The sequence below is a fragment of the Idiotropiscis lumnitzeri genome, chromosome 2, assembly GCF_059441095.1.
Source record: "Idiotropiscis lumnitzeri isolate Australia: NSW breed Sydney's pygmy pipehorse chromosome 2, RoL_Ilum_1.0, whole genome shotgun sequence".
Lineage (NCBI taxonomy): Eukaryota > Metazoa > Chordata > Actinopteri > Syngnathiformes > Syngnathidae > Idiotropiscis > Idiotropiscis lumnitzeri.
In genome coordinates this window covers 4,889,092-4,902,186 of record NC_142392.1, presented here as the reverse complement: position 1 = coordinate 4,902,186, position 13,095 = coordinate 4,889,092, and the positions used below count along the sequence as shown (strand labels likewise).

At 45.9% G+C, this 13,095-nt stretch overlaps 1 protein-coding gene across 1 annotated transcript in view; it reads right to left on the bottom strand.

Moving 5' to 3' along the window:
* snd1 (staphylococcal nuclease and tudor domain containing 1) overlaps positions 1 to 13,095 on the bottom strand; it is a 93,958-nt gene that overhangs the window by 3,920 nt on the left and 76,943 nt on the right. The window contains exons 19-22 of the mRNA XM_088282266.1: positions 9,780 to 9,903; positions 9,630 to 9,699; positions 8,731 to 8,844; positions 6,546 to 6,749 (exon numbers count right to left, since the gene is read on the bottom strand). Coding sequence (XP_088138392.1) covers positions 6,546 to 6,749; positions 8,731 to 8,844; positions 9,630 to 9,699; positions 9,780 to 9,903 — 512 coding nt within the window. The remainder of the gene's footprint in view (positions 1 to 6,545; positions 6,750 to 8,730; positions 8,845 to 9,629; positions 9,700 to 9,779; positions 9,904 to 13,095) is intronic.

Genomic DNA, 13,095 nt, shown 5'->3' with positions numbered 1-13,095 from the left:
AAAAAAAAAAAAAAAATCCTGCTAATTTACGTGTTTACTGTCAGGGAAAAGAAGTCAAGCTAGCCAGCAACTGCAGTAACACGGCACCAACAGGTGGGGGCGACCTTCAACATTTCAGATTTTGCCCAAGACTTAATCAGACTGTTGTGAAGGAGCTCTCGAGTTGGATTTTTATCGGAAAGACAATTCAAAATAGCCGAGTGCATCTCCACAAGTGTCAGGAAAAACTTTTCGTACTTTTTGGACACGTCAAACTACTTGGCAGAGGTGCGATCCTTCCTGCGAGGCGAGTGACAGATGCTGCGATCATGAGAGAGAAAGTGAGAGAGCGAGAGCGCGCCAAGCTAGCTGTTCGCCGAGCTGGCTGGCCGCTGCGCGCCGCGTCCAGGTGGCGTTGCGATGAGTGACAAATCGGCGGCGGCCTTCTGACAGGCGGCGCGCTATCTGGTGCGTAGGATTCGCACCGGCCCGCTTGAAAAACATCACAGCGAAAAGAAAAACACTATGCGAAAGCAGATTTTGTTAGCGACTAATCAAAGTCGCGGCGCGGGGAAGTCACTGGGCCGTGAAGGGAACAATGTCGCATGTCGGGCCTCGCTCATTAACGCCGATGATGATCAGACGCTCCGGCTGCCAGGCATGAGCAGTCGATCTCCAACCAACCAAATAAAAAAAATAAATAAATAAAAAAGCGCCGCTGCTGTCTCGCTTTCCTGCTCTTTTCTTTGTCGCTCGCCATCGTCGTCGAGGGCCGTCTGACATGGGCTGAGGATGAAATGGTTGGGAGTTGCCGTGTTGCCGGCGCTCCCTGGGAGAGGCCCGTCATTCAACATGGCAGCCGCATTAATACTGCAATGCCTGTGGCGCCGATTTTGGCCAGAGGAGACGCCTCCTCGGGCGAATACTTTGATATCAGCTGACCACAGCAATGTGTTACAACCTCCATTTTAATAGACAGCCCAGCGAGCCAGGCTGCCATTTTACATCACAAACAACTCCTGTTTTTTTTTTTTTTTAACTGGAGTGTTTGCGGCGCCCTGACGAGGCCTCCGTGTTCCTCCCAGCGAGGCTGTTGGGGGGGATCAGGCGCTCTGCTCGGAATGTGCCATGACAAGCCCACCAGCATGTGCTCACACGAAGGGAGGGGGGGGGGGGGACAAATGAGAGGGAACATTTTGGACTAAGCCTCCCCCCCACCCTTCACCTCAAGGGCACTGTGAAAATAAAAACACAAATATGGAAGGCAGACATTCTGCATGCCGCTATGTCGATTTTTTTTTTTTTTCTCTCGACAAGGTCATCAAAATAGAGAAAGCTGTACGCCAGGAGTGTCATTTGCAATCGTTTTTTCGCACGTGAAGTGCAAGGCGATGTGCTCCCCCCACGCCACCACTTCCATCCATATTTCTGCCACAAAAATATTCAGAGTTGATCCAAATTTCCTTTCAGACATTCTCTTTCGGAAGAAGTGACTTTTTTATTTTTTTTCCCCCCACACAACAGGTCCTAAGTAGAAAAAATGCGGACATCTATGCTATGTTTTACTTCAAGACGTGCATCCCTTCAACCGTGTGTGAGAAAAATGGTAAAGGTCAGGGAGGACATGTCCAAAGGGTCTACGGGGACAGAGTGGGACTGCGCGTGTGTGGGGGTGTGTGTGTGCGTGTGTGTGTGCAGTCAATAGCAGGCAAGCAGAAAATGTCCATTAAAAGGCCCCCCGCATCTCTAACTCGGGCTTGTAAATTAGGTATTGAGCCATTGGTGGAAAGCGGTCATGCTGTCTGACATCCATGACGCTCTGTGACTGCGTGTTTCTGTCTGTGTGTGTGTGTTTGGTGAAGGGATGGAGAGGGGGGCGGGGGGGGGGGGGGGGGGGGGGTCTTGATTGTCTGTGACAGGCACTGGGGTTGAACAGCGAGGGCAGCGACCTGAAAGCCTGTCAATTGGTGTTCCGGAAACAGCTAAAAGCCATTTATAGATGACATGGTGGGGTGCGTGTCGGTTGGGAGGGGGAGGGGGAGGAAGGGGGGGGGCAGCGGTGGCGGCCATGATCCGCATAAACCTTGAATTTAACTCAAAGTGCACGACTTTTTACATTGGGGTCAATAAGGAGGTTAAGTGCGTGCCAAAGCAACAAGTGGCGCGACGAGCTCGAAAACTGAAAGCCAGTTTAGACATTGAAAGAAATTAATTCCTGGAGACGGAACCAGTTTTACAAAATTCCCCAAATGTAAAATAGTCGACTGGAGGACGGAATGTAAAGAAAAATGGCAGTCAAGCCAAAAGGCTGATTTTAAAATTCCTCAAAATCAACTCTGAATTCAAAATGTAAGCAAACAAAATGAGGCAAAAAAAAAAAATCCTTAAATACCCAAAGTTCCCTTAATTCATTTGGGAAAAGCCAACCTGCTTTATAAAAATACCCAAATTCCCATGTGCCGAGCAGCTGTGATTAATGGAAGGCGGCATCCCTGGAGGCATCCTGACGCACGCGCACCCCCTTTTCCTCTTATTTCCTGTATGGATTCCACACATGTGCTTAACACGTCCCAACGCCACCATCACTCTTCCCACACTGTCATTCCGTCCTGCCGCCGGCCATTAGCGCAATTATGCCGCCCCGGGACCTCCGCGATACGCCGGGGACTCTTAAAGAACCGCCGATGACGAAACACAAGTCGGACAAATGGCCGCTCGAAGCTATCCACACGGATAGGAACGCGACGGCGAGTGTGAATATGTGACATTTCCCAAGGCGCCACTTGCTAATGCTATGCCAACTATCAGCGTTCTTAATAGACATATTCACACATTTGGAGGGAGTATGATCTATACGAAGCATCCCGATCAATCCGGCAGGGCTCTTTGTTGGACATGATGGATGATAATTGACAGAAGGACCCCTGCGTCTTTGTATCGGATTCGCAATTAGCAAGCAGGGAATCATTAGCTTGTAGCGCTAATGAACTTTTGTTTGCGCTAGCAGCGGTCAGCGGAGTCAAGAGACGGAATTTGTTACAACATTTACGAGGAGCTAAAAGAAATTGCGTGGCTGCGCAGGACAATATTAGCAATAAAAGTAATTACATATAAAACGGCATACACAAATAAAATTTAACCAAGCAGATGCTAGCGGGAATAGTTTGCGCTACGACTAGCAAGGGAGGCTTGGCGACAAATGGCATGTTTTGTTTTTTTTTTACTGGCCATTATGAGTCTAATTTCCCTCTATTTGAGCTTTCTTTTCGCTTTATTCACCAATTCTCTTTCTACTCACATTAAAATGTTACATTACGGATGACTGTAACTTGAGCTCTCCACATGCCTTTTTCTTTTCTCGCCGCGTGTCGTGTCAACTGTGCCAAGACAAATTAAGGATAGCTCAGTCTATCCACTCTGCCGGAGTGAGCGGATTCATTACGTCTGTCTCAGGTCGGGCATAAAAATAAATAAATAAATAAATAAAATAACGGCCGACGGATTTAAAAACTCCAGTTGCCAAGTTGACTTCGCATATTCAAAAAGGTTTTCTCATTTGGCTTATTGAGTTTGGGACACCGCTAGTTTTTTTTTTTTTTTTTTTTTTCCCTCTTGCCCCGTCGATGCTCTTACACCCCTGAGAAAAATCAATGCACACTAACACTTGGAATTTAATCTACAGGAACGAAATAGCATTTTATAAATAAAAACAGCGGCTACCGCAGTGAGCGAATCAATTATATGCCTAACGTAGCTCCAAAGCGACTAGATAATCACAAATGTTGATTATGGTGTCAATCAATAGCAAAGTAGCTTAAAAAAAAACTCGAAAAACCTAATTAACTTCGAGAAGAGACTGATGAAGGGAATTGAGTGAGGCGTCCCAAAGCTGGCTAACTTATTGCTCTAATACATGTAGATCGCTCGATTGTTTCCACACATCGACACTACTCAGCCATATTTTATTTAGAGCGCACTTGAAAGTGAACAGGCCTCAGTTTGGAGAATTGTTTCAAGAAGAAAGCTATAAAAAAAAAAATAAATAAATAAAAAAACTACAGGAGAATTGTATTAAAAGATTAAAGAACGGAAATTGAATCTAAATATTTTATATTTTACTCGTAAATTTCTGTTCAAAGCTAAAATAGAAGTTAAAAATTTTATAACAGACAATTTTGTGATTAATTTGTAACATTTTAGTTCAAATATGAATCACCTGACAGCAGTCATTTTTTTTTTTTCAGAGTGCGTTTGAATGAAGATGTTTAGCTCGGAGTCTCAGATTACGATCACAGAATTTAGTTTCACGTGTAATCACTTACAACCCAGTCCGGTAAATGGAGTGAGGTCCCCAAGACAGGCTAAATTAGCGCATGTCGATTACAATTCGGATTCCATGTGACATCACGAGGCGAGAAAGTTTTTTGTTTTTTTCTCCGGTGCGCATTTTACCAATTTCGCCGATATCTGCTACCTGTGAATACGATAATGATCGATTACGGATTTTGTTTTCTTATTCTGAGTATTCACTTAAAACACAGCACAGTGCACGGTGACGCGAAATTAGCATGTCAATACACGCGGCTTGCTAAATTGTTCACACACGCTGACATCATTAGGCGACATTGATTTTGTTTTTTTTTGTTTTTTTTTGTTGTGCATTGCTCCGAAGCCTCGGTAATGAACCCACATGATGAGTAGTAGCCTCTCGTATAAAGCAGCTGGTGTTACAAGATGCACGCTGCTGATGCACCAAAACAAGCAAGAGCGATCCAGGTGTAATGCGCGCTGCGTCAAACAGTGCGACCACGGCATAAAAAGCCAATAGCGTCCATCTGTTCGGCAGGTGCGGAACGACGACGCGTGCTGCGCGCCAGATGCGGGCGGGATTAATCTTTACATTAGGACGGCGTGCATCTGCGATACGGCGTGTGAACGCTAATCACACGTATGGGACATGAGTGCTATCAAGTGTACATGCTGATTCCTGATTTTGTAGGACAAGGCCGCATTTAGACGTTAATCCGCCGCTTTATGGGGCGTGCGCACCTCCGGGTCGCACGCCAGGAACATGACGCCTGCCAGGGCACGGGTCATTTCAGAAAAGGACTGTTTATCCTTCGCTTTCGGATAGCGTCTGACGTACTTATGCATATGGCGGGCAAGGGGCGTTAACCTTGGGCGCAGCCGTTCTTCTTAGGACTGGCGAGCGGCGTTCGGGCGCGACGGCAAAACGGCGGGCCCATCTGTTACGCCATGTTTAGCACGACACATTACGACGTCGACGTACTTCGGGTAATGAGCGAAGACGAGAGACAAATGACAAAAGTCACCTGAGACGAGTCTAGAGAGAGGCCGTAGAGAGCTCGCAGTGCGACACGGAGGAGACGGGACATTCAAATCTTGGCAATCGCAAATTTGTGGTTTTGGGATTTAATTAATTTTTTTTTTGAACGACTGTTTATTCACATACAATTTATATTATTATTATTATTATTAAAATTATTATTCTCAAAATTATTATTAATCAGAATTGTCACATCAGACATCTAGCTTTGTTGATGTATACGTGCCGCGCCCCCCCCCCCCCAGAGTCATACCGACTGTAATGGTGAAAATATTCAATCCAGCAGATTTTTGCCACTGCACCAGGAGGCGAGCAAATAAACAAACCTTATCAGAGTGTTTTTATTAACTTTCTCTCTCGTGGGAGTCAGCGATGGCCAGCGGGTGTTGTACATCATCTGTGGGATTGACTCGTACTCCATTTAAAGCTTTCAAGTGGCATCATCACTTTTTTTTTTTTTTGCGGGGCATACAAAATGAGCGAGATCTTTTTTTTTTTTGGAGCCGGGAAGCAGGGTGGAATTACGAGCGAGGCGGCTTACTTGTAAGCACGTCGGCAACACTGCGGCTTGTTAAAGCTTTCTCCAGATCGGAATATGGTTGAGGGGGAACAAGGGGGGGCTGCAGACACTGATGCGGAATACTAAAGAGAAACCTTTAGATGCAACCAAAGCAAGTGGCTAAGCTCATTAGGCCGATTGCCGGGAGGTTTTCCATCTTTTGTCTATGAAGTCCATTACCTCCAGACCACATCGTGATCCTCTGGCACCTCTTCAGAGTGGAGAGGTCGAAACAATGATGCAAAAAAAGTTTGAGTGAGGCACTCTAGTACCCGTGGGACCGATCGGACCCATCAGTCATAACCTGTGTGCGTTTTGCAGCATTTACCAGCAATTAAGACGCCGGCGGCCGTAGTTCTCGGTGAGCTCGCCCGTTTACGTTCCGAACAAAGTGGCACGGTGACTAATGTTGGCAGACGTAGAATTTTTCTTTGCCGTGATATACAGGAGCGCGTCCACGGGGGGGGGATTATCTTAATGACCAGAAAAGCCAATGAGCTATATGGGTTGTGAGAAAATGCCCGTGTAATAATAATGACGTGGATGCAAACGAGCTCATTATCAAACCGGCAAGACTCCAGAACTCAAGGGGGCCGTTTGCAAATGCCAAGACCCAGACCCACAAACAGCGCCAGTCAAGCGTGCGCGTGCGACACTCACCATCTTCTGCAGGTGCTTCTCCTTGCGCACATCCACCATGACCAGGCCCTCCTTGACCAGGCCGAGGCCCACGTCGTCCTTGGAGTCGCCGAACTGTATTGTGACGTGCGGGCAGGTGGCGCCGGAGTACTCCACGTTGAGCAGGCACTGGCTGTTATGGATGTCGCGCACCACGCAGTCCACCACGTCGGCGCGGGAGTCCTCCTGCGGGGAAACGGACGAGTGACTGCAAATTCCCAAAAGCGGCGTTCGACCGCCAATTATGAACGACCAAAAATGTGAACATTTAATTTTCCATGCTCACATAAGTCACACCTACTAAAAGCGCAGAAACTTGAGAACTTGTTCTGGGCAATTTTCCGTCACTTTCATTTTAGCACAATTAAATTTGTTTTGGCTAATCATGCCAACTAACCAATGATCGCTAAATTAAGTTGAGAGACACGGTAAAATTAAAAAATAAATAAATAAATCATCAGTGCCATCGCCACTTATAGCCCATCCATCTCCTCCCTCCCCTCCTGCCCTGGTCTTGTCTCCATGGCAACCTCCTTCCAGCGAACTGCCCTTGGATGCGCGTGTGTGCGTGTGCGAGTGTGTGAGTGTGTGTGTGTGTGTGTGTGCAAATGGAAGGTTGTTCAAGAGAGGCCATTTCTGAATGTGAACGCACTTGGACATTTCATTAGGTACAACATAATGACGTGTGTGAAAGTTTAAATGACAGTGTCAATCAAAATGGTCTCATTACCTAATCAATTTATTTTTTTTTTTTTAGAAAAGCAGGTTTATTGCAGCCTTCTTTTTTTTTTCCTCACTTCAGCTCAATATAATTGGCCGCAGTGAGCTGGATGAAGGCCCGATTCGCTCAAATGGAAGTCAACGGGAGAGTCAAAGTGAGTTTTGAGACTTTCTCCAAATCGCATTTTACTCGTCAAAGCCAACCCCTGAAAAATATTTTGTGGTTTTGTATAAACAAAGTCTTTGCGGAAGAGTTTTGGACATGTTGCCAAATGGAATGATTTTCTCGCATACTGTTTTAATTAATTACGGGAAAAAATTTGAGATTTGGCAGACTTAATCACACTGATTTAGTTCTCGTTTTTTTTTTTTTTTTTTTTTTTTTTGAGACAGCTCGCTGGCCGTCATGTTGGTTACACAACGATGTAATTGCAAAGTAATAATACGTCATTTTCACTTTATCACCAAAAAACTGAAGTGATGCATTTATTGGGTTACACCACCATTTTTTAACAAAAAGGAAAAATAGCTTTTACTGTTTCACAAATAGAAAATCTTGCTTGATTAATTTTGGATTCCAATTTGGGGGTATACGAATAGCACTTGAGAAATTTCTCATTCCTGTCAACGGTTCGAACGCCGCTTGCTTACTCCAAATCGAAAGAGTTGACATTAAAGCACTTCCTGATGCTTGACGGTTTCAGGCGGTCTAATAAAAGTGGAAATGTTTTCGTAACATCCAAAGTGCTCGAGTTGAAAAGCCTCTTAAAAGCCCGAATGTCGCCGACTTTAATCACCAATTAATTAATTCACTTTTGCCGGCTGTTGTGTAACCTTCATTTCATTTGATTCATTTATGAACTCAGTGCGATGTAACAGAAAAGCGGCTTTGACAAGGCCGTTTGATTCAATAAATAAATAAATACAAAGAATTGATTTTGTTGAGCATCACCTTTCCAAGCGGGCTACTTTGGCAAATTAACTGGGCCGAGAGCAGCCGTTCGACAGAGCGAGCGTTGTCGTGGGAACAATGGCGGTGTCGCTGACTTTTCTAAAGGTGACTGCTTTTATTTCCCTCCAAATAGGACAGCTGGACAGCGCTGTTTATTTGCGGCGCGGTGCGTGAGACGTGGGTCGAGAGTGGCGGGGCGAAAATGTCGAGGGGGGGAGAGAGAATTTCTGGTAAATTTTGGTTTCTGGAAATCAGGTTTCTGGGCTGCACTGTTGGTAACAAAAAACGCGTATGCGTGTGCGCGTGTGTTTGCAGTATAGGTGACGCCTGTGAGCGCAGCAACAGATGGGCCACTTCACCCTTCAGGAGAGACCCACTCTAGGGACAAGTGACAGCATGCCTCAACACACACACCAAGTGACAGAGCACATTTTAAAAATAAAAGCACATTGGGTTTTACAATTTATTTATTTCTTTTGATTTTTTTTTACTTACGTCTTGCGGCACCTGGATGTAGGCGAAGGTGTATTCTGTGGCCTGCGCTGGCAGCGTTCTGGTGCTGAAGGCGGGCGGGATGGTGGCAAGGCGGGTGCATGACACAACTTCTCTCTGGGAACATATTGATTGCATTTTTATGATCGGCATTTGTGTCAAGCTTCCGATTTTTGGTTTTTCAAAGACATATTGCTGTAATGCTTTTGTTCATGTGTTTTATTTTTTTTTTCCCTCCAATGAGTTGAGGTGACCAAAACACTCCATCCATCCGCTTCTGTTCCGGCCCCTCTGTCAAATTTTAGAACCCATTGTGGACGGCCAATTGGTGATGCATTCATCTTCCACCGCTACAGACTGATCCCGTGGAATTTCTCACGCATTCCCACACACACACACAAAGCATTGTTTCACCAATCCACGAGCTCCTAAAATAAATAAGCGCTTAAATGTTCTCTGGAGTGGGTGACTTGAACAAGATAAGGTAGCGTGGTGGAGACAATTGTGACAAAAAGACGGACCTAAAAGCGCAGTTAAAAAGTGTGGCGCTCCTTTAACGAGGCGCGTATATTAGACTAATGTGATCAGTGCACTCCAGTGTCGAGAGGGAGAACACCTTCAACATTTGCGACCAATCAAGCGCCTTCAGATTTATTGACGTCGCATTAGAGAGTCGCGCGGCGGTTGTAAATGTCTTTTCTTTTGAGCACGGGAGGCGGGAGACAAAAGCCCTTCCCGGCTTGGTCTTGCGTCACAATGACGTCGCTTTGGGGATTATTTGTTGAGTTCACCAGGTTTTATTTCATAAGAATAAAACTTTGCATCCATGAAAGCGGCCGAACTTTGACCATGTGACCTTATTCTTCCCTCACATCAAAGAACGTTAAATACAAATCACTCACGTTGCCGTAGTCGATGTAGAAGACGTGCACTTTTGCCGCCGACTCCACTTTCTCCACTCGGGCTCTGTACCTGCAATGAGAAAATGTTTCTCTCATTATTCCGTGTGCTTCAAAATTTAAAACGGAAGCGCAGCTGCACTCGTGACGAACCATTCTCCATCAGCGAACTTGGCTATGCAGAACTCGCCCCGGCGTGGAGCGTAGGCTCCTTCCACGGGGGGCTGGGTGGCGATCTCCGCTCGCATGGTCTCCATCAGACTCTCCAGCTGGCCTCCTGGTGGGGAACACAGTGATTGATAAAACGCTCTGAAAGTATGCAAAACTGGAATTTGGGGGGGGTTGATCGCCGAGGACCGAGGCTGGCATCCTGAATGGAAAGCCGCACAGGAGCGTCGGAAACTTGCTGAAGGAATAGCCCTGAGCGGTATTGTATCGGGGTTGTAAAGAATGATTGCAGGTGGTTGGAAAGTGTGTAGCGTCTGCAGATAGATTCATGAATCAAAAGAAGCTTGTTAGCCAAAGAGCCTCAATGTCAAAATGCAGACGTAATATTCGATGATTCCCTTCGGGCAAACACGCCCGTGCCGCGGATGTAAACACATGACAACAGAAGCGTCCGTCTTGCAATTACTCACTCCCACATTGCGTCTCTTAAATCTGGCAGGTTAATGCTATGCCGTCCTCATTTCAATCCGCCCCCAAGTTACCTTCACAAATGCAATTTTTTAAAATTAATTTTTTTATTTATTTTTTTAAGACGCACCGCGCGCATTGGCTCGGGTCATTTGAGCGGGGAGCCTATGCAAATAGTTACGGGGTTATCTGCGCCAAAGACAGGCGGGATGATTTTATTGACGACGCAAAGGATTGGAGACCATTTTGGGGGGCGGGGCTACCTCCAAATTTGGCGTTAATCCTTTTGATTAGCCAAGCTCGACCACTTTGTGTCTTTGCGGAGTGTACATTTATTTTATTTATATATTTCATTTATTCAGACAGCCTTGAGAGGGAGCTCGCCGACGAATAATTATGCAAACTTATATATAAATAAATTATATTAGACGAAACTTGTAAGTTGGGCCACGCTTAACTCATTCACTACCAACAGATTTAAAAAAAAAATGGATTTTTGACGTCTTTAGCCGTCAATGGCAGTAAAAGCGTTAAGTGCCTCGACTTCCGATGACGTCTTCAGATTGCGTTAACGCCGCCTAACGCCACCTCGGGGCCATAAATAGCCAGCGCCTTGACCGCCGGCGCTAACGTGATTATTACAGCGGCGAGTGATGCAGTCAAAGGCCGTTGACAAGCGTCGCCACGGTTCGCCGCCTTTAACGAGCCAATTTACGACCCCTTCGCGTGCTTCCAGAGATTCACTCCGGCCACTTCCCAAGTCAAGTCAAGTCCTGTCACGTCTACTCTCAACATAAATCCATCACGGTCAGTCTCGCCGAGATAAACATTTTCAGTTCATCAACTTTGGGAAACAAAACATGGACGCTCGAGAACGGGGATCATCCGAGTTCTTTGGTCTGTGAGATTTGTTCAAAGTCTCTGGCGCAAAAATGGCCGCAAACAGAATTGATCCGCGTTTCTCCAAACAGCGGTGCACCCCGAGGGTTGCAGTAGCGCCGTTCCATCCGGTCTCGCGCTCGCTTCCCGTCGTAATGAGCCCTCAGCCCAGGTGCCGCTCGCCCCGTATTATTCACACTTCCGCCTTCGGCGCCGAGCAGCTGTTCATCACCTAATGAAGCCCCCCTGACCCCGCCCCCCACCCCCTCTTCCTCCTTCAGGCAGGTAACGCTTCAAAGCCTGGACCCTTTTGCCGTCTTTTTAATCTCAACTCTTGACTTGGAACATCACAAGCGAAGCGGCGAGCCTGTTGCTCATTGGCCTCTCGTCTTATTGGCATTATTTCCCCGCCTGGGCTTTGATGACGTTCATCCGCAGCCGTCAATAGAATTCCACGTAGCCTTGGGATGTGTGGCAAAAGGCCACCGAGGTCACGACTCGTGTGGCAAAGTTTGCTCATGCTGCAATATCATCAAATATGAACAACCTGGAAAGCTCAATTTTAGTAGGACCTAAAAAAAAATAAAAATCTAATAATGCAAATGAGATCTTGAGAGGTGGTGCTACTGCTGTAAAAAAATATCAATGATGTCGTCGATCACAATATAGTTGACAAAAAAAAAAAGAGCTGTAATATACAAAAAAAAAAAAGCTGGAAAATCGTTTTTTTCCATCCGGCGTCTGCCTGATGTGCATTATCTTGCCCTTTATTTTTTTTAAATAAAATCACCGCTGGATTAATCTGCCTCGAGCCAACGTTTCCCATAAAACATTGATCACGTGTTTGCTGCTAAGATGTTTTTGTAGCGCAAATTGTCAAGCTTGAGCTTTATCCTCCTTAGCAGCCCGCTCGCTCTTTTAATTAGAACGCACTTGTTTTCTAAGTCAACATCCAGTCGACTACACGACCACGACCACGACTACTTGCCGTCATTGATAAACAGCTGATGTGGCATCCAATATTCAGCGCACACCATTCCGCTAAATACTTAATGGGCTTTTTTTTTTATTTTTTAATGAGGTTGAACGTGGGGGTCGCTACTTCCTGCCCGCATGCGCCTGGAGTGGCCCGTGTCTTTGGAGTGCGCAAGGTCACCGAGATCTATGCGGGTCCCCCTCCTGACAGTAATTACATATAGCCTACGGAGAGAGGCCAACGCCGGGGAAAAAAAAAAAAAAAAAAACAGGGGGGGGGGGGGGGGGTTTGGAATGACGCGATAGCCCTTTGAAGGGGAGATAATGTGTGTGGGGAGGAAAGTGAGACAATGCCAGATAAATGAGTACATTAACAGATAAAGAGCCTTGCAATGAACTGTGGATTAAGGAGCGCAATCCCTCAAGTTTGCCGGCGATTTGGCAAAGACGGGGTGGGGGGGGGGGTGGATGCTCTAAACGTGAAATTAATCACTTATCGAGTGTGTGTAAAGATAGCCATGCATGAAGAAAGCCGCACTTATGAGTTATTAAAGAGGAATAATTAAAATGGGAAAAAGGGAAAAGGGGGGGGGGGGTTCAAGAGCAGAGTTGGCGCGACCCGCAGCGGGGGATAAAATGATAATTTTCTTAACGTTTTTTCCCCCCGGAGGTTTCGCAATCGCAAGGAAGATGAAAGCGTTGAGGTTATTTGGTGGGTCTGCACATGTCCATTCAAGTGCAAAAACAGCTGGGAGGCCTCTTCAGTTTTTTTTTTCTTTAAATCAATTCTGCACGATGTTCATTACGTTATACACAGATGCAAATTGTAGTGGCTCAGTTACACAACCTAGATTTGATTTTATTTTTATTAATTTTATTCAATCCCCTCCATGCCTATTTTACTTAGCAACATGATCATGAGTAGACCCACAAAAAATGTCTCAAAGCGACATGCCAGAAAAGACGCGGGAAGGTGGCC